The sequence below is a fragment of the Lissotriton helveticus genome, chromosome 4_1 (genome assembly GCF_964261635.1).
Source record: "Lissotriton helveticus chromosome 4_1, aLisHel1.1, whole genome shotgun sequence".
NCBI lineage: Eukaryota > Metazoa > Chordata > Amphibia > Caudata > Salamandridae > Lissotriton > Lissotriton helveticus.
Window position 1 is genome coordinate 258,465,588 of NC_136063.1, and position 22,331 is coordinate 258,487,918.

Below are 22,331 nucleotides of genomic sequence, written 5' to 3' on the forward strand. Positions count from 1 at the left end.
CTTGTACAGCGGTTTCTCTGCCCGGAGGAAGGGTGCGGAAAAGGGTGTCATCCGCCATCTTAGCCGTTACGGCCTCCTCCTTCTCCATCGCACCTCAGGACCGGGCCCCACACCAGGATGTAACAGGATTCACAGGAGGACCCCAAAAGTCAAAGCAGGCATCTCAACGGAGGGTCACCAAAGGGCTAAACAAATTCTCTTCCGCTCCCCGGGAGGCACCCGTCAGTCCCGGGAGAAGTTGTTAATGCCCCGGCATCACACCGAGGGGGGGCCGAGTACCATGGTTTCCCTCCGGTCCTGCTGTGTCGCACTTCCCGCAGAGCAATCTGCTATTCGGAGGAGGTCGGCACTGTCGCCTTTGGCCAGCAGATCTCAGGTTCCCTCCGACCGACTACCCTCCGCAGCCAGAGGCCGCTATTGTTGCAGTCGCGGCCGGATACTCCTCTCACGAGAGATCCCGGTCCCGGCACAATGAAGGCCGCCACACAGTCGGGGGCATTTCTTCGGGTCAACCGCACGGAGAAGCCTCAGGAGCAGACGGTAAGTGAACGGTGTCCTTCGCCTACTTAGATATGCAATTCCTGCACCGGATAATTGCCAGGATATATGTGCGGGGTGAGGGGGCTCACGGAGCCGAGCGTTTATGCAGCCATCTCGGTCGCCATCTTGGCTCCTCCCCCCCAAGGATTCTTATGTTGTTGCGACGGGCCCTCCCTATGTATTCATCCAGCTGCTCCGTCATACGAGCCTGGTTTTTTTCCATGTCGGCCATTTGGCGCTGGAGCTCAGAAGTGTCTTCCTGGAGAGCCGCCGTCACCACCTTGACTCACTTTCTCATTTGTGTGCTTAAAATCGGCGCGTAGTAAGGAAACTTCCGTCGTTACTGAGTCCATCGACGTGCGCATCTCTCCAATGGCTGCTAGGACATCATGGAGCGTGGGTTCCTTAGGCTGGGGGGATGATCCTTTTACGCCATTCTTGTCCGCTCTTGGTGAGTCGGTTTTTTCTCCGCCCTGTTGCCACGCACATTTGGACAGTCTCGCCTGAGCGGTGTTCTTGGAGTTTCTGCCCCCCGTCGCCATTCTCACCCCTCAAGCGAAAGGCCAGCCAATGAAATACTCCGGAAGGGATGCGCCAAAGCTTCAGCACCTATCTCCAAGACTGGAGTCTTTGGGATACGGTCCGTCCCGTGTCCAGCAATCTGTCAAAGGATTCACCACTTGCCCCCGAGCTCTGTGGGGCTGGGACGCGGTCGTTTGCACCCCTCAAGCGGTCAATGAGGTCAAGCGATCAGAATCCAATAGTCCCGGTCGTGTGCGCCCCTACTAAGGCTGGCCCTGTAAGCCAGACAGGAGGGAAAGGCGGTGTAAAGGTTCCAGTCAGTGCACAACGTATCCAGAAAGGTCCTCCGACTCCGCAGCAGATCCAGGCGCTGCAGAAAGGGACGCTCCACTCGCGCTGTCCAGGTGTAAGAAAAACGTTCCCTGAAGCAGTCCCAGAGCCCCGGCCGGTGGGGGCAGGGCGACCAGGCGACCCCGTTTTGCCAGGACGGCCCCCGCCTACAACCAGCTGTCCCAGCAAATTTCAAGAAATTCAGCTCATGTCCCTGTTCTCAGAGAGGGTCGACCAAAAACGGTGGGAGGTGCCCTCCACATCCCACAAAGCAGGGATAGTCAGCAGCTGTTTCAAGAAAGCAATCCAATTAACAGGCAAGCCACTGGGTTTAAACACTGCATTCCAACTAGGTTCTCACTGCCCGTCCTGCAATTCCCTGCTGAGGAGCGCTCCCACCGGTTGAAGCAAAATTGCAGTCCTTCTATTCCTGTGAAATGTCCCTGTTTTTGGCCTCAAAACTCTGGTCACCCTATGTGGGGGGCCTGCACCGTGTGTAGTTTCAGCGATAGCGGGTAATCCATCCCGCTGCGCCCCTCTCTCTCGCTCGATCTGCGGCGGCTTCTCTTTTGAAACCCTTTGTCTTCCGCCGGTAGGCCGCAAAGCCGGGGCCTAAATTTCGGCCCGCTCCAGGCCCCAACGACCGCAACCTCCGGCGACGACGATCAGGAAGCCGCCCTCCCGGTCCCCCCGCTCCGCCTCTTATGCCCCTGCAGGGGTCGAGCCCCTATTTGTTTGTCACCTGGTGGGAGGGGGCGCCCGGAGGTCCTCGAGGGCCGAGCAGAGCCGCGCTCCGATCAGCGCGCCCGGTCCGCCATTGTGCACTACTTGTGCGTCCCGGCCGCCGACCGGCGAAACTGCTATTTTGCGGGGATCCTGGGTCTCCAAACACCGCACCGGAGCTTGCCCGGGGCCGTCAGCTGCTCCGTCGGGCACTGTCCGAGGGTGTTCGTCCGGGCCTGCAGGCTGTAGCACGGTCATTAGCCGTGGGATAGGAAGAGCCGGCTCAAACTGCGGCCATTGCTCACGGCCACGTAGCCACGCCCCCCCATGTCGGCAATTTTAATATTTGAGAAGAGTTTCAATATTATAGGTCAAGAGTTTGATGGGATTACCCAGACGTTCTGAGATTTCTCCCCCTCGCCCCATCTGATTATCACTGAGTCTTACTGTGCAACTTCCCCATGATTCAATAACAATGATGATGATGGTGAAGACCAGAGAAAAAAGCCAAGGGCACATTCTCATTATGAGTCTACTTTAATCCAGAAAAAACACCAAGTAAGATGATACAAGGATGTGGCCGGCAAAGAAAATGAAGTCCATACAGAAAATGAACTGTCACCACAAGGGACAGGCCACAAACATATCTTTGTATATAAATGTTATGCAGAGTATCTTGCACCATGTTATGAGAAATGGGCTTACTCCACAGATAAGATGTGTGCTTACCTTACGCGCAAACACAGACGGAATGTGATCAGACTTCATTGCAGAGTGAGTATCAAGCATGTGGAGTCGTCTGAAAGCTGGAGTATTGGCATGAGGGCCAGAGGATATCTTACTGTAGCAGGCTTCTCCAGAATGCCACACCATACCAGGTAAGCAACTCAAAGGCAATGTGTCCGCCCATTGAAAGTCACTGCTTCCCCTGCTCTTACAGCCCTTGCAAAAGAGGAGTCTATGAATATTTGTGTTCTGCCTGGGCACTGCCTACTTAGGTGGCTGTGGGGTGTTTAGGCTCTGTCAAGATAGTAGGTTAGTTACATACATGTGTAGTATGTGTTGGTCTGTGTGCTTGAGTACCCACATGCATGGTTGCCTTATGTGTTGACTGTATGTATATATGTTTAAATGCATGTAATATGTTCGGATGTAGGCATGCAACTTGACTATTGGCTTTGTTAGATGTATCATTAAAGAATGATACAATTTGTAAATCCAGCATTGTGCTAAAACGTAACATTTTCAAAGACTATCATAATTGAACATTGGAATACTAGAAGTGAAATCATTGGGGCAATATATTAATCTTTAGCTAACAAGAATTAAATTCATACCTGAACTAAAAGAAGAAACCGATGTTCAGGCTCACATCTCATATCTACAATTGTACACCGCAAGATATAAGAAAACACTCTTGAGAGAATGGAAGGGTTTGGAATGCAAGGAAGATATCTATAGGGATAATGCAGGAAAGGCACAACTAAGTAAGACATTCAGGAGTGAAAGGCCTTTGGGTCTATAGAGAGGGTGCTTTATTGAAGTTGCTGTGGTTCTGCAGGCGAGCACCTGGGAAGGATATGCAGTGGGCAAGGCTTAAGTTAAAAGTTAACATCTCATTACACTAGGATGGCACCTGTGTTGCTTCCAGAGGTTAAACTAATGGAGAGAGACAGTGTGAGAAACTGGGCTGTTGGTTGACTGGGATGTAAGCCCCAGTCAAGCAGCATCCACAATCCTTGTCAGGGGGTAAGGCACAAGCAAAATCCAAATAAACATGTGCTCAACCCCAAGGTAGCGTGGCACAGAGCAGTCAGGATTAACTTAGATGCAATGTGTAAACTATATGTTAAACACTTCAAACAGTAAAACAGTGAAAACATGACAAAGAGAATCGCACCTAAAGTTAGAAAAATAGAGTAATCTTTTTTAGGTCGAGCATTTGAGACTTCTTCTATATACTTTAGTATATACTTCTATGTGTATATACTTTGTGGGCTCTGGAGATCCGCCCTAGAACTTGTATGCTTCCGCTTAGGGCCTTTTTTTCTGTTTGACTGCCTCTACTTAACTGTCTTGATAGAAATCGACCAGTAGAGGTCAGTAAAATACCAGAATTGCTTTCCGCTGAGGAACTTTTTAACATTTGTCTGGCAACTACTCTATTTAACTTTCTTGATCAAAAACGACCAGCAGATGTCAGTAAAATACCAGAATCACTTAAGCATTCTCTAGATTCCAATCCATAGAAATGGTCTTCCACGAGCACCCGTAGACAATATTTTTTTCAAATATTGATTGTCAGTGATTTGACCACCAAAGGCCCTGATTTCATATTAAAACAGAGCTTTGGACTATACCATTTCCCTCTGAAAGGCAATATTTCTCTCCATGTGTTCACATACCTGGCATGTCACGCAGTTTAGTGCTTAATTTCCCTCCATGTTGAAGAACAGTAGATGTTTGAGCATCCAGGCTAATGTGCTGCATAGCTAAATACATATAAGGTCCCAAAGGCGAGACCGCTTGCATTGCAGATGCTTGTTTTAAGTAGTATCTTCATTTAATGCTAAAAAACTGACCATCTTCCTTGATTTGGGGGGAACCATTTGAAGGTCTTTTGGAGGATGCGGAGGGTGTTGAAGCAGCTAGACGCGACGGCATTGACCTGTTGGGCCATGGAGAGGGAGGAGTCGAGGATGATGCTGAGGTTTCGGGCATGGTCAGTAGGTGCTTCTAAAATATATCAGAAATGGAAGGCCTGTGTGGGGGAACTCGACAACGCAGTATGGCCCCTAAAGGGATCGCAAATTCATCCAGACTGTGACTCATTCAATTAAACTTCAATTAAACTTTTTCACACAACGTACCTCACTGCCTCTGGCAGGATGGAATTCTTCCCACGCCCAAATGCTTACGATGCACCCATCCAGATGCTTTTCACGTGGTCTGGCAGTGCCCTTACATTGTACCATACTGTGGGCGCACTGCCAGAATGCTTATGCAGTTGCTGGGGAGACATACTGGACTCACACCTAGAGTGGGTCTATTGGGGATTCTGGAAGACATAGGCAGGAATAGGGGTCAGCTGGTGTTGATGGGTGTTTCATTGGTCCTAGCCAAAAAACAATGCATAAAATGGAGTTCCCCAGTCCACCTACATTTTTAGAGTATCAGAAGACAATGGACTAGTGCTCCAAATGGAGGAGACCATTTAAAGGCATGGGGCTGTACACAGAAGCATGCCTGAGTGTGAGGCAAATGGTGGGATTACTATGGACTGCATAACTCCACGGGATCCATGGGGTCAGTACAGACGAATCTGTAGATGTTGCTGCAGTACTGGTACTGGTATGGAAGGTGACGTGGATGAGGGGAGTGTTGGGGGTGGGGAGGGGTGGTGGGTGTGTGCAATAATGTGCTTGTTGGAAAGGCAAATAAAAAAGTGTTTATTAAAAAACACATTGCTTTGTAAGGTAAGCCCGACTAATTTTGTGCCAAACTACCAGAGGGTTAAGCACAGGTTAATCAAGTGACTTTTGTGCTTCACCATGACAGGACAGGTATTGTGGTTGTTGCTTGAGAAGGGTCTTCATTCTCCTCAATCAAAAACACAATTACCTACAATGCCCAAGGTGAAAATTAATTCTTAAATTAAGTCTGCCTGTTCAATGATGCACTCCTTTGCATTTGCATCAAATACAATATACGCATTCAAAATCTTAGTGAACATTTTAAAGTACTCAGCAGGTAGCCATCTTCGCTACATGCTTTGCCTCTGCATCCTATCCCAAGCCATTCCTGGTTTGAGCGAGGTTCTCAATCTGGAGCTTTACCTCTACTTTGAACACGTCAGCCAAGAAGAAGGTGAGGCGTTCATCTCTTTTGGTGTTGGATGGCTGGCGGCACACCAGTCCTTTTACAGGTGACAGTTGGGCATAAGAACCGTGAGACTAGTTCAACAGATGCTGAAAGGAGCAACGGTATCTATAAAATTATTTTATCAGTCAGTTTATCCCTCACATAGCAATCCATCCATGCATTGCTTTTACACTACAAACAGAAGCTGGATGTTGGACTGTTTAGAAGAATTATTGTAAAACAGCCAAGAGGAAGACCTGGCTGCACAAATCCTTTAAATAATGTATTGGCGTAGTCTTTCATGTTTTAAGGAATCTTACAAAATGACATTCCCCTTGTTTGGTGCTAAAAGTATGATAAAGAAAAAACAGTAGCAAAATGAAGCAGCTCACAAATTCGGCAACATTTTCATTATTCTGAAGCTTACTGTGCTGATCTATGCGTAATATACTAGGGGGGTCTAGCTGAAGCTGTTTGCAATTAAACGTCAAAGGGAGATGCTTTTAACACAGCCCCAGGAATTTATGTCAAAATCACTAACCGGTCCCAAGCAGAAAGAAGACCCTTCTTAACACCTTTGTTATAAAACCTGTGATCCAGCACACGTTTTAAAACAGGAGCATACCATTTGTTTAACTACTTATTAAAACAATTCAATAATATTCAGCTTATATTCATTAATATGGCTTTTGAATATCTATTTTGTCGTCTGTGGGCATTGGCAACTTTCTAATAGCAGATTAGAAAAGCAAACAAAACTCACCTTTTTCATGAAGCTTACATCTTGCTTTGTAATTTTCTCTCTCTTTATTTTAAGATCAGAAACATCGGGAATGATCCTGTAAAAAAAAAAAACAGAAACAACATTATAAAATAATTCGTTTTTAGAAATTGACGCCCAACAAACTGTAGAAGATTTAGGCATCAGCCTATTAATCCATCATGCTTGATCTCACAATTCTCCTCTTCTGGTTCAGCAGCACCATTGTCTTAAAGACCTAAAAAATCATAGTTGTAAATTGGCCATGTGCACTAGCAAACTGTGTTCTGCCTCACTGATTGCTATTGCTGACAGCTAGATCCAAATACAGACACACACATCGTGTCACCAGAGCAGCAAATCTGAAACACAATATGAAAAGGTGAACATGTACAGGAGAACACTTTTGGAAAAAGCAAGACATTTATAGCAGCTAGCACAGAAGGTGGAGTGGATTAAAGTACACAGTGCAGTTGTAGAATAGGCAACATATTCAAACAGAGCATCTTTTAATTTGCTAATTTCTCAGCGTAAAAGCTCTACACTAAGAAAAGAAATGTTAACCCTATAATTTGACTATTCTCTTAATGTATTCCTGCTCTCTTGCTAGTACTGCATGTTCCCAGGATAGCACACTGGTATTACTAATCTAATAAAACCCACTTCAAATATTCTGCATCACTTTTACTGCGTATCATCCAAAAACAGTAGGTAGGTAAAAGTCTTGGAACTATGGCACTACAACTCATCAAGTAATAGAAAAATAGATACAGTAACAATCCTTCAGAGTAATGTCTACGAAGAATAAATGATAGTACACAAAATAAAGACTCTGATGTCCTGTCTGTTGTCCAGAAGTCTTAGATTTATTCTCATCATATGAGAAAAACTGTGGATGTAGATTTGTACCTTTTTTCCCATAGATTGGTAAAGCAAAACAAAAATTATAGTACAATGATGACTAGGGGATAATTGTCTCTTTCCCAACATTTAGTTCGTCATTAAATAATGTAAGACATACCTTTTACAAAACTAAACGAAAACGTGAGGCACATCCAATTAAACTTAGCAGACAAGTGAAAAGAAAATGAAGAAGCTGAGGATCCGAGGCCAGTCGAGGCTTGATGGCTGCAGCGCCTGCGTGAGGTGGCCGCAGCTGAACTCAGTGGGTGGAGCTACTTACCATTGCTGAGCCGGAGGAAGAAGCACTCTGGTATGGCTGCTCCCTAATGGTCGAAAAGATAAGGCCGGCAAGGGTCATAAGGAATGAGCAGTCAGAGCGTCGCTCATTCATGAAAACTTTACAGAGTATACAACCCTGCAGTGATGGAACATCCGGAACCAGAATCCAGCTCACCAAAAGCAGTGCGGGGAAACGCAGAGACCTTATTTCATGGTCCAAGGCGGAGAGCGGAGAGTGAGTGTCAGGTGACGCAGGTCTTAAAAAGTGACGCCTCCTTGCGCAGTCTTTCACTATACATTTGTGCATAACTTGGTTACCTGGAGGGAAAAATATTTTTGGGGAAGAAGGCTTAACTACGTATCAGAAGTGGATTATTTATTATGGTTTATATATGGCTGAACTATAATCACTTCCCTAAGGCAAAGGCAGAGTGCAACAGTTTCTCCATTCTTTAACGAATCTACTCTGGCAGTTGATTTTTTGTTTGCACCTCAGTTTTCCCTCTATACTAAGCAACAAAATCATACACTCCATCCAGTTCCCCTCGGAGAAACAAGCAGTCCCATATGAAGATGGAGGTCCAAAAATCTGTTAGGTAGCAGGGAAAGTATGCCCCGATTCAACGATTATGGCCATTAAAAAGATTCTTAAAGAACTTCTTGTGTATTATGTGGAAGCATCGAGTCAAGAAAATCCTCAGTGCCAGTCTGTCTACAGGCTTAGCTTATGATCAAAGTAGCTGCTCAACGCCCACTGTCTTCGATGATTCACAGCTGGCTTAAGGAAGAAAAGAGATGGGCGACCAAGCACCAAGTAACAAGCCGAAGGTTCTTTCAAGCAAGCACCAAGGAAAAGCCAGGCATATCCTCTCTTTGCTAAACATTCAGGCATGGATCCAGTTAATCAGGATCTAGATAAAGACAAAGATTTGGGAGTAGCTCAAACTTCTCCCATCAACATCATGGCTTCACTCACAGGTACCGTCCACTGCAGGCAACTCATCATTCTCACAGAATACAGAACGCAAGCTTAATCAGAATGTTTCGACCACCTCAATTACATCAACGTCCAATGGGGCAATGAAGTATTTCACTTTGCTTCAGAATTGTCAAGTCTCAATGGAGCCTCTCAAAGACTCCTCTGCTCCCCACACTTGTACTCAATGAATGAAAACAATTCTATAGGCGATCAGGGAATTCACAATCTCACAAGAGCAGAAATGGTCAAACTTGCAAAGTCAGTTAACGTGTATTAAGAATAAACTTTCACTCATTACTGTCCATCTTGAGGGAGCTGAGCAGAGAGTATCTGATCATAAAGATCAACAGGGACACCCGCAGCATAATTCAGAACATTTCGAAACAGAGATCGATGCTGTAAAGGAAAAGCAAGCTGAGATGGAGAATTACTGTGGTGCTCCAATCTGAAATTTATTAAAATTCCAGAAAATGCTGAAAAACCGGAGGGGTTGATTCCATTAATTGAGAAACTTCTTCAAATACTCTCTGCCGGACGATGGCAGAACTAATAATTATGATAGCACAACAAGGTCCTGGCCAAATCTGAAATCCCAAATCAAAATACCCACGGAACAGTGTTGGTGAACTTTTCAGATTTCCGCATGAAGATCAGATTCTACTAAAAGCAAGATGTTAGAAATGGGGGGTTCTAATTGGCAGGGGTGGGTACCTTTGTACAATTAGCGACCCTTCATCCTAATCAGGGTAAGGAGGATACACTTCTAAAATACCCCTTGGTAGCTTGGCACAAGCAGACAAGCTTATCTCAGAGGCAGTGTGTAAAGCATTTGTGAACACATACAGTAATACAGTGAAAACAGTACAAATGGACACCACACCAGTTTAGAAAAATAAGTAATCTTTATCCCAACAAGAACAAACACTACAAAAATCCACAATACAGTAATAAAAATATGACTTTCAAATGGTATAAATAGTTCAGTTCAAAGCAAATTGAGGATGCAACATTTTTCACACGAAGTACCTTGGGTGCGTCGCGCACACAAACACAAAGGGTCGCAGGGAAGAAAATGCGTTGGTTCCTTACACGCAGGGTGATGCATCGGTTTCTTATTGCGTCCCCCAACAATGCCACAGACCTGGCGCCTCAATGCGACGATCAGGGACAAGGCTTGGGCTCTTGCAGCCGCACAGCAAGGCTTGCGTCAGAATCGGTGCGGGGATCTCAGACTTCAGAGATCGGTGCACCCGATGCGACGAGTGGCGATTTCTTGAGCCGCAGGCAGGCACTGCGTTGGTTTATTCAGCGTCATGATGACGATGCGCCACGCTTCTTGTCAACAGCTCCCACTGTCAGAACAACCTCTAAAGGCCCAGATCAGCTACAGGAACCTCTTGGCAAGTCACAACTCCCAGCAAGGAAGCTCAGGGGAGCTGGGGATGAAGTCTTTGTGTCCCTGAGACGTCAGAACAGTAGGCAAGATCCTACTCAAGGCCTTGGAGCTCTTCCTCAAGCAGGGGACACAGCACACAGCAAAGTCCTTTCCCTTTCCTTGGCAGAAAGTAGCCACTGCAGGCAAACCCCAGAGAGCAAACAGCACAGGGGCAGTATTCCTCCTCAGTTTCTCCAGCTCTTATCCTTGGCAAAGGTTCCTCTTGTTTTCCCAGAAGTGATCTAAAAGTCTGGGCCCCTCTTTTTATAATACAAAATCCTTTGTTCTTTGTGGCAGAGAAGCTCTTTGCCCAGCCAAAACCAGTTCTGTCCTTTCTGGTGGAGCTTCCTGGCAGGAGGGCGAGACAGCATTGTCTTTGTCAGACCAGGCCCATTCAGTTGTGAAAGAAATAGTGGTGGCTGGTGACATTTCAAAGTGGTAGGGCATAAAAGTTGGGGACAAATTTTACATAATGAGCGAGAACAGCCGGCTTAAGGGCGTTCAGTCAATACATCATTCACCTAATCATCCCCAGTCATTTATCCATGGTTCCATCATCCACTGCATTTATCTGTTCATGCATACATACATACATACATCTAGAGACTCTCCCATTCACTCATTTACCCACCCATCCCCCACCAAGCATACTGCCCGCAGACATTGAGGGCACTCAAGCCTTGAGTTAAGAGATGATTCTAGAAATGGGAACACAGCACCACAGGGGGATAGAACGCAATTCAACAATGCACTTAAAAGTGTCCCTTTCCTCAGAGAGGAGCCTGATGCCAACTTGTAATGCAAACATCCTGTGTCCAGTTCATCAAAATGCCTGTAATGACTCTTATAACCCATTTGAACAACTTTATTTTGTACATTCTGGCTTCTAATTTTTATAGAAGTATGTTTTTTCCGTTTTTGCTAGTTTTAGGAGACATCTCTCTGTGCGTTTTTTCCGTTTTTGCTAGTTTTAGGAGACATCTCTCTGTGCGTTTCTGAGTACAGTGTTCTATGAGCTCACTTATTGTGGTATCATCGGCAACAAAAGACGCATGATGACACTTTTGTGAGCCCTATGATATGGGTAAAGTGACACAATTAAGGAATGCATCTATCAGCATGTAGCAGCGTCCTAAGCATCATGCCATCTACTGCGTGAACTGAGTGTGCATGGCTTTTCACACGACCACAAGATAAACAAGCATTGGCATTGCCAATAGGTCTCGCTTGTGGGACCTTATAAGTATTTAGTTTTGCAGCACAATATCCTTGTTGCACCAATGATATTGTGCTGCAAAACTAAATACTTATAAATAATAGTAAAAATTAGTGTGGACGAAGGAACATAAATTAAAACAAGACGGAATGGAAGGCAGAGAAGGGGAGGAGAAATGCGACACGGCGGGCAGGGGAGGGGGCCGAGTGGGGAGAGCGGCGAAAAAAATGTGAACAAATGCGTGCGCCGGGAAACTGAGCCATGAATAATAAGGGGAGGAGAAGCCGAGAAGCCGCAGAGCGCACGCTGGTCGAAGCCCTTTGATGTGCTGTGCGGCGGCCGTTAAAAAAATGCAATTAGGAGGAAGGGAGGATGATGCGCGTGCTTGTTTGATCACGTGATTCACGTGAACTTAAACAAAACCGCAGCAGAAAGCCCTTGGTTTGACGAGGATTTTGGCTACTTGAATTCTCGCTCCGCTCGATGCGCTTGCGCGCATCGATAGGTCCCGAAAAACCTGTGCAATAAATAAGTGCCAGAGCTTGAAATTATAAGGGTGTTTCGAAGGTAGATTTGTAATAGGTATTTGGCATTGCCAATCACCCACATTAGCCACCCCTCTTTGACTTGTTACACCGTTCCCGCTGCAAGGGTAATGCAGTCACGGCTCGGTCGCAGTACTCACGGGGGTGGGGGTCTGGGTGGGGGCAGAGAGGGGTCGCGCAGGGGTGGGGGCTGAGGGTGAATAAAATTTATAAAACTTACCTTGTGGAGAAGTGTGGCTCAGGGGTTAGAGGCAGCAGACCTGGAAGCTGAGATCGGTCCTGGACCAGGGTTCAATTCCCCACCTCGGCGGGGTCTTGGGCTAAAAATTCCACGGACTCGATAATTCTCGCCCCGGTGCCTCCTCGACTCACGGGTTCACACTCTGCGACTCTGGGCAATAGCTTACTTAATCTCCACAACGGCCCCTCGCGGCGGGATGCCTGACTTTCACCTTGTGGATACCCTGCTATCTCACAGGGGAATACCAGGAAGGGTTCCCTAAGCAAGCGCCGGGAAACCCACTGCGGGTAGCTGCGCGCTATATAAGCTCAACTACATTTACATTTACATTACCTGACCGCCCCTGCCTCTTCAAACAGGAACAGCAGCAGTGGAGTGGCAACCCCTCAGCCAATCCTGGCGCTGGGATTTGGCTTTGGGCACAGGTTTCTCTTCGCCCGCCTCCTGCCCATTAGGAGGCCGAAGGGCTCCTAATGGAGATGCGCAAGGCAGTACAAACACAAGTGCGCATGACTGGGCACGGGCTAAAAAATCGCCCTCCGTCCCCACTCATGCGCACTTGTGCTGCAGCCTGCTCCCCTGGTGACAATCATGTCAGTCAACAGGACGCCAGACCGCCCACCCCCTTCAGACTCTGAAGGGGGTGGGCGGTCTGACGTCATGCTGACTGACATGATTGTCAGTTCTCCCTCGGCGTCTGTGAACTCAAGTAAACTGAGTCAGTTTACTTAAGTTCAGAGAGGCTGAGGGAGCTGCGGGCGCTGGCGGGCTATGCCCCCATGCCCCAATGGACGCACCGCGCATGAAAGAAATCTCCTCCCCCTACTCTGAATGCAGCACAGGTCTATTCAGCCCAACCCTGACTCACCCTGAAAAGGTAGGACACAACTCAACTCCCCAAGTGGCTGTCTGAACAGAATGCACATCCTCAACCCCTGTCGCACCAAAGCCAGACAGTCAATACACAACCTAGCAGAGGCACACTGGATGGTTAGGCAATAAAATACCTACTTTCTAAAAGTGGTATTTTGAAACCCATAATGTAAAACTCATCCTCACTAAAAGATGCATCTTAACATTTTGAGTTAGGGCATATAGAACTTTATTTTCCTATCTTGTTCCTATGGGCAGTAATGCTCATAAGATGTGTTTGCAGTTACCGCCATAAGATGTTATGGGCGTACTCCCCAGTCTATCCTATGGGACAGACAGCATTACAATAGTGAAAAACGAAATTGGCAGTACTTCACTATCAGGACATGCCACACACATCAGGGCATGTCCTACCTTTCACATACACTGCACCTTGCCCACAGGGGTACCTCGGGCCTACCTTAGGGGTGACTAACATGTAAGAAAAGGGAAGGTTAGGGCCTGGCAAGTGGGTGAACTTGCCAGGTCGACATGGCAGTACCAAGCTGCGCGCCGACTCTTCAGTGTCAGGTCTGAGATACATTTACAGGCTGCTTATGTGGGTGGCACAATCAGTGCTGCAGGCCCCCTAGCAGCATTTGGTTTACAGGCCCTGGGCACACACAATGCACTGTACTAGGGACTGACTAGTAAATCAAATATGCCAATCATGGAATCACCAATCCATAACAACAATTGACAAAGGAAGCACTTGCAATTTGCAACTGAACAGCAGTAGCAAAGTGCCCAAAGCATCTAGACCAGCAAAACAAAGTCCAACACACAGTAAAAACATAGGAGGCGGAGGCAAACATACAGGGGAAGCCCCCGCCAATGATGCAGGGCCTACCACACGACAAAATAAATAGTTTGGTTCACCAGAGGAGTTCTCCTTTTTGTGTCTTTCTAGATATGACGGTGACAGTAGTCAAGAGGCATAAGGAATTTAGAAATCTGCTGGGCCCGTTTAAAACACTGAACGCACAGGCCCTGCTTGTGCAGTATTCTAAGCTGAAAGTTTTCTATACAGGCCACTTTCAGGTTTCGACTTTGGTTGAGCAAGCGCTAGAGTTTTTTAAATCAATACGGAGCTCTGATAAGTTGTAAGTCAATTTATCCACACATAGATGATTAGATGGCCCATGACAAGGGTAGGAGCCAGCCATGCGGTGGCTCTTCAACAATGTTATATACTCATGTTTGATGGTATAGAGGTTTGGGAGGTAGTTATGTTCACAGTGATGGTGGGGTAGCCCGTGTACCCCTGAGAAAAGTACCATGCATCCGAAAGAAGAGCCAATTGCCCCTACACCCTGTGCGAGAAGGCATGCATTGTTTCCAGGGGATTTTGTGGGCAAGGAGGGTTCAGGTGGAGTGAGTTGAACTTTAGGGTGCCAAGGGAATTGGAAAGGGAAAAAATTGAGAATTAATGGTGTAAATAGAAGTTTGAGGTTATGGTAGCTAAAACTGGGTCCTGGGGTGGCTTTTGGAGAGATTGGCATGTTGGTTGGTGGATACCCTGAACTTGAATTCCCAATGTGCTTTCTCATTTTGCCATTAGTGCACCTTTTGCACTTTTTCATTGAACGGCAAGCACTTTTTTTTGCACATTGACATTTTGCTCTTGACAAAATGATTGCGGAAGACTTGTTTTTTCAGATGGTGCCAATTATGCATTTATTGTTCTTTAATCCTGTGGTGTTTTATTAGATGGTGCAAAGTTGGCAGTTTTATGTGTATGGCTTCGGTCTACGTAGCTTTAGATCAGTTGGCTGTAGCTATTAGGCCAGTTGCAAAATTTTGATCTGTGGGTCTCTGGAATACCACAGATAATTTTGTATAGGATCTAATTGGAAGAAATGAGCTAAAAGTCCTTTCTTTCAATGTGAATGGGTTAAATAAGTGCAAAGAAAATGTTTACACATGAGACCCATATTCAGAGCTCGACAGCAAATTTCAGTAGGTTTTCCACATGGCCTGGATTTTAATGTTATTCATTTTTGACTACTGCTCAGAGAGGAGTGGGTATTCATGTTAATAAGTGTTTACAGGTGGAGATTTTTACCTCACAGGTGGATAAAGATGGCAGATGGACTTGGGTCAATGGTCTAATAGTGGGATTTCATTATACATTTTAACAGTTTATGCACCTATTGAAAATCGTCCTGAACTTGTGGAGTTGTTTCAATTATTCATGGTTTTTCCCAGCACTGTCATTTTAGAAGGGAATGTAATGATCTTCAGAGCCCAGTCTTCGGTTCTACAGCAAAGAACCATAGGCAAAATAAAAACAGAACCAATAAAAAGACTGCTTGAACTTGCTTGACCTCCGGAAGCTGAACTTTCCACACAACATGAATACCTGTGTGTTTCAGCCAAAAATGAGTAAGTAGACAGGTGGGATTTCTTTTTGGTTTTTGAGAACCTGGGGCTTAAACAATATATAAACCAGCCTAACGGTTTCTCAGATAATGTAATACTAAAAATGCATATAGCTTATATTCACCAATTCTTCCTCGTATACTTCGGTTTTTAACAGGTCATTACTGCAGGATGAGAACTGGACTGGAGAAATTGAGAATGAAATCTCTATGCTCTTTCGTTTAACTATGCATCCCACAAGTCTGGAAATTGTTTGGGGTCCCTCTAAGGCAAGTATAAGGGCAAGTAGGGAGAGAAAGTCTGGTGGATCATTTAAAACAAATGCAGAAGAATTTCCTTTATTATAAAAATAGTCATATTCACCACCAATATGAACAAGAAAGAGATGTGGGAATACTATTAGAAGGAAATTAATCAGAGGAATAGAGCACACATGCAGCAAGTCCACGAAGAGAGTGCGTTTTCAGGTGGATTTTTAACATGCCAAGCCTGCCAAATAGTCTTGATAAACACAAATAAAGCGTTAGTTGACAGAGAGACCAAAATATGTGTCACCGATATTAAGGGTATTCGAGATAAGAGTGCTTAAACACTATAGGAACATATGATTAAGCTCTAGACTTTTTTACGCTGAACAGATTCCAACTCACATTTTTTTTCACAATGTTGAAAAGGCTTTTGATTTCGTAAACTGGGAAAGGCTTTTGATTTCGTAAACTGGGAAAGGCTTTTGATTTTGTAAACTGGGAAAGCCTTTTTTTTCAAAATCTTGGAGCGGTTCCAATTACCAGCACAGTATTAAAGCGTTTTAACAAAGGAGCATGCGCAAGGCTTATTGTAAATTCTACGGACGCTGGCCTCTGCAAGGTCAGATGAAGGACTAGGCAGGGGTATTGACTTTCTCCTACTTTATTTGCGTTTTTTGAGAACCACAGGCAATAGCAATCAAAGCAGACAATCAAATCAATCAATCAATCAATCAATCAATCAGTAGAATTTGTAAAGCGCGCTACTCACCCGTTAGGGTCTCAAGGCGCAGAGGGTGGGGGGGGGGGGTGAAGGAGGGGGGGGGTAGAGGGCGCTACTGCTCGAACAGCCAGGTCTTGAGTTGTTTCCTGAAGGAGAGGTGGTCCAGGGTCAGCCGTAGGTGAGTGGGGAGGGAGTTCCATGTCTTGGCTGCCAGGTAGGAGAAGGATCTTCCTCCGATGGTGAATTTGCGGATCCGTGGGACGGAGGAGAGGGTGAGGCTGGCGGATCGAAGCTGGAGGGTGGGAGTGTAGAATGTGAGGCGGCTGTTGAGGTACTTTGGAACCGTGTCGTGGAGCGCCTTGTGTGCGTGGGTGAGGAGTCTGAACGTGATCCTCTTGTTGACGGGGAGCCAGTGCAGGTCTCTCAGGTGGGCAGAGATGTGGCTGTGGCGAGGGATGTCCAGGATGAGTCGTGCTGAGGCGTTCTGAATGCGTTGGAGTCTTTTCTGGAGTTTGGATGTGGTTCCAGCGTAGAGGGTGTTTCCGTAGTCCAGACGGCTGGTGACGAGGGCCTGGGTGACCGTCTTCCTGGTTTCGGTGGGGATCCAACGGAAGATCTTTCGGAGCAAGCGCAGGGTGTTGAAGCAGGATGACGAGCCGGCGTTGACTTGCTTGCTCATCGTGAGGGAAGAGTCCAGGAATAAGCCCGGGTTGCGTGCGTGGTCCGTTGGCTTGGGTGCGGTGCCCAGGGCAGGGGGCCACCAGGAGTCGTCCCAGGCGGAGGGAGATGGTCCGAGGATGAGGACTTCCGTCTTATCTGAGTTCAGTTTCAGACGGCTGATTTTCATCCATTCTGCGACATCTTTCATTCCTTCCTGGAGGTTGGCTTTGGCAGTGGCGGGGTCGTTGGTGAGGGAGAGGATCAGCTGGGTGTCGTCTGCATAGGAGATGAGGTTGAGGTTGTTTTGGCGTGCGATGGCTGCGAGAGGGCTTATGTACACGTTGAAGAGGGTGGGGCTGAGTGAGGAGCACTGCGGAACGCCGCAGATGACTTTGGTGGCCGTGGATCGGAACGGGGGGAGGAGGACTCTCTGGGTTCTTCTGTCGAGGAACGAGATGATCCACTCCAGGGCCGCTCCTTGGATCCCGATGTCGCTGAGGCGCTGTGTCAGGGTGCGGTGGCATACCGTGTCGAAGGCTGCTGAGAGGTCCAGGAGGATGAGGGCGGCGGTTTCCCCGTTGTCGAGCAGGGACATGATGTCGTCGGTGGCTGTGATGAGGGCGGTCTCGGTGCTGTGGTTCGCTCGGAACCCGGATTGAGAGGGGTCGAGGGATCCGGTGGTCTCGAGGAAGGCGGAGAGTTGTCTGTTGACGGTCTTCTCGATGACTTTGGCTGGAAAGGGGAGGAGCGAGATGGGGCGGAAGTTCTTCAGGTCCGTGGGGTCCGCGGTGGGTTTCTTCAGGAGGGCGCTCAATTCGGCATGTTTCCAACTCTCCGGGAAGGTGGCGGATGCGAAGGAGCTGTTGATGATGTTCCGGAGTTGGGGTGCGATGATGGAGTTGGCTTTGTTGAAGATGTGGTGTGGGCAGGGGTCGGTAGGGGTGCCTGAGTGGATGGTGTTCATCAGGCGGGTGGTGTCTTCGGTGCTGATCGGGGTCCAGGTGCAGAGGGTGGTGGAGGGGGGTGCAGGTTCGGTGGATGGGTCCATGGTCAGTGTGCCAAAGCTGTTGTTTATGTCGGCGATCTTGCAGTGGAAGAACGAGGCGAGGGAGTCGCAGAGGTCTTGCGAGGGTGTGATGTCGTTGTTGCAGGCGCTGGGGTTGGAGAGCTCTTTAACGATGCTGAAGAGTTCCTTGCTGTTGTGGGTGTTGTTGTCCAGTCGTTCTTTGAATGTTGTCTTCTTGGTGGTACGGATCAGCTGGTGGTGTTTGCGGGTGGCGTTCTTGAGGGCGGTCATGTGTTCTGCTGTCTGGTCGTGGCATCAGGCTTTCTCGAGGGTGCGGCAGGCTTTCTTGGAGTTTTTGAGTTTGTTGGTGAACCATGAGGCTTTCTTTCTGCCGGGTCTGCTGGGAGGATTCTTCAGTGGTGCATGTTCGTTGGCGCAGTTGGTGAGCCACTGTGTGAGGTTGCGGGCTGCTTCGTTGGGGTCCGTTGTGTTGGTGGGCGGGTTCTGGCTGAGGGCGGTGGTGAGCTGGTCTGTGATGATCTTACTCCAGCTTCTGCGGGGAACCTGTTGCGGGTGGTGGTGGGTCGTGGTTCTCCTGAAGTTGAAGTGGACGCAGCTGTGGTCTGTCCTGTGTAGTCCGGTTGAGTGGCTGAAGGAGATGTGCTTGCTGGAGGAGAAGATGGGGTCGAGCGTGTGGCCGGCGTAGTGGGTGGGGGTGTTCACCAGTTGCTTGAGTCCGAGGTTGGAGAGGTTATCCAGTAGGGCGGCGGTGTCGCAGTCCTTGTTGTTCTCCAGATGGAAGTTGAGGTCCCCTAGGAGGATGTAGTCTGTGGAGGTGAGGGCGTGCGGACTTACGAAGTCAGTGATGGCTTCGCTGAATTGTGTGCGTGGTCCCGTGGGTCTGTAGAGGAGGGTGCCTCGGAGGGTGGGCTTGGGGTCGGTGTGTATCTGGAAATGAAGGTGCTCGGCGGCGGTGAGGGTGTCGTCGGACTTGGTCGTGATGCGGATGGTGCTTCTGTGGACGATGGCGATGCCTCCTCTGGTTTGGTTGACGCGGTCCCTCCGGGTGATCTTGTATCCCTCTGGGATGGCTATGGCGATGTCGGAGGCTGAGGAGGCGTTCATCCATGTTTCTGTGAGGAAGGCGACGTCTGGTGATGTTGAGTCGAGGAGGTTCCAGAGTTCGACGGTGTGCCTGTGGACGGAGCGGGTGTTGAGCAGGATGCACTTGAGGTGGTTGTTGCAGGGGGTCGGCTTTGCGGGTGCGGTGCAGGTTCTGAGGCAGGTGAATTGGAAGGCTTGACAGGTGAAGGGTCCGTGGGAGCGTTTCGGGGTGGCTCTGTAGCAGGCGGGGTTCCGGCCGGCACTGAGTGCGTGGAGGGTGGCAGCGTCGTAGGTTCGTCGGGTGCGCTGGCATCGACGAGGACCAGGGGTTCTGGCGGTCCAGGCGTGGACGGGCGCAGACGGGCTTGCCTTTGGCGCGCCTTCGGCGCACAATTGGCGCACCCGCTGCGCACGTACGCTGCGCGTCCGCCGAGCGGCCTCCATATGAGGGGCTGAGGGAGGGAGGAGCAGCTGGGAGGCGGGAGCGGGGTGGCGAATGAGAACGGCAGGGGGGCGGGGCCGCAGGGTGCAGCGGCGGGAAGCAGAGGGCGAGGCGGGAAGCGGGGGGCACAGAAGGCAAGGGGGAACGAGGGGTAGAGCGAAAAATAAGCAAGTTACAAAAGGCAAAGGGGAACGGGGGGAGAACGACGAAAAATAAAGCAAGTTACAAAAGGCAAAGGGGAATGAGGGGAGAACGACGGAAATACAAGCACAGGTTTACAATGGAAAAAACGCAAGATTTACACACCACAGGTTACAGGAACAGCTCGCAGGATGGCTGGACAGAGTGCAGCAGCACAGCACGGGGAGGACCACGCGGTGGCTAGGGGGGCGCCCTACCTGGTGACAGGGTCAAAGGTCGCTCCCTTTAACACCGTGCGGCCTCCATATGAGGGGCTGAGGGCGGGAGAAGCAGCTGGGAGGCGGGAGCGGGGTGGCAAATGGGAACGGCGGGGGGGGGGGGCGGTGCCGCAGGGTGCAGCGGCGGGAAGCAGAGGGCGAGGCCGGAAGCGGGGGGGCACAGAAGGCAAGGGGGGAACGAGGGGTAGAGCGAAAAATAAGCAAGTTACAAAAGGCAAAGGGGAATGGGGGAGAACGACGAAACATAAAGCAAGTTACAAAAGGTAAAGGGGAATGAGGTGAGAACGACGGAAATACAAGCACAGGTTTACAATGGAAAAAAAGCAAGATTTACACACCACAGGTTACAGGTACAGCTCGCAGGATGGCTGGACAGAGTGCAGCAGCACAGCACGGGGAGGACCACGCGGTGGCTAGGGAGGGCGACCTACCTGGTGACAGGGTCAAAGGTCAAATCAAGACCCCCCATTAATGGAATTACCAAAATTAAGCTCCATGCCAACGATATCATACTAATTTAAAGTCCCAGGGCAGATGTTCAGCACAAAGCAGTATTCAGTTGTTTGCCCAGTTCCAGGGCCTAGGTGGCTATAAAACAGGTAACTGGATGAATATTGTCTTCTCATGTCTTAAAATTATGACATTTTGGCATGATTTTTCACAATATTGTTAGACTTCCTTATGGTTTTGTTCTTCCCGTAGATCCTCAATTAATATTGTTGGGCTACTATTCAAATCTTAAAGGGACCTTAAAATAATTTTTTTTAAATGTATATCATAACCTTGACTGCACACTCATTAATCTTGCAAAATTGGTGGACTTTTAATATACCTTTAGTTCAACAATTGAAAATCAAAAAATTTGAAGAATTATATGCCTTGAGGCCATGGTCTATGCAGAACTTTGTTGAATTGAGGCATGTCTTTGTATAGAGGAATTAAATATTAAATATGAACTAGAGGGGGACAAGATAGGCAATTCTACATAAAGATGTAATGCTCCTCTTAATGAATTTTCAATCTTCACATATTTTGGGATTTTTGTATGTTGCACGAATTATATATGATTACTTCAAATACAAAATATCAATAATAAAATAGCTGAGGATCCCATTCACCAGCCCACCAAGGTGATTACAGTCTGGTGCTGCAGTAGAGCTTCAGGTAGGAATGGCAAAAATCAGCAGATCAGCAATGAATGGCCACTGCTGTGTTTTATGCATTTCAATGCTGGCAGTGCAAATGGGCAAACCTCATATGCATGGATTGGGCTGCGCCGCAAGCCAGCCCACTTGGCATGCACAGGTGGTGAAGGAAAGTTTGTTCTTTGCCAATATGTGGTTAAATCAGTGTGCTCCTAACCATATGTGTCTGGACTTGTATGAATCAAGGCCCCTGTTATTACTTACCTGTCCACCTGCCCACAGCTTGGCTAAATCGCCTGGCCATTCGTGAACTACTGAAAGCATTGTTTTCTATACTTTCAAGTATCTGAGGGGTACTAGTGAGCCTGAAAAATAGCACAGCAAATTGTAAATGGTCCTGGCTCTACAGCAGGTAACGTGTGTGGGAAGGAAGGACATGTGTATAAAATATGCATCCTACAGGTGCAGTGCTACCATCCAGTCACCAGAATCCAGGACATAAGGAACTTGGGCCATTGTGAGCATTCTGAATCTGTCCTGCAAGAAAGCATTCAGAGGGCAGAGATCTGAGAACTCTTTCCTTCTACAGCATGAGGCAATAGACTGAATAAGAACCAGTCCCCATTTCCAAAGCCAGTGCCCTCTCTATTCCCTCTACGGACAAGGGAACTTGCGAGTCCAGCAACAAAACGGCCAGATGCTCCTCTGAGTACCTCACTGATGTGGAAGGAAGATGCCATGGGTCGGAACGCAATAGGGGGCGGGGGGAATAATAATCCCCTTATTAGGAAATTATCCAAGCTACTGGCCTCCGGCATGTCCTTCTAGAAATTGTCATCATCATAGTGACGAAGCAAGTCATCCACATCATCTCCATTGTGGATTCGGTTCATGACGAAGTCAAAGGATCTGGTGCAGATTTAGGCACCAGAATGGAAGTTGGCACCAAAGCTGGTGC

General features: G+C 47.9%; 1 protein-coding gene across 1 annotated transcript in view; it reads right to left on the reverse strand.

Annotated features, from left to right (window-relative positions):
• Positions 1-22,331, reverse strand: part of EFR3A (EFR3 homolog A) — a 1,274,477-nt gene that overhangs the window by 304,284 nt on the left and 947,862 nt on the right. Inside the window, exon 15 of the mRNA XM_078686747.1 lies at positions 6,740-6,815. Within this exon, the coding sequence (XP_078542873.1) occupies positions 6,740-6,815 (76 nt within the window). The remainder of the gene's footprint in view (positions 1-6,739; positions 6,816-22,331) is intronic.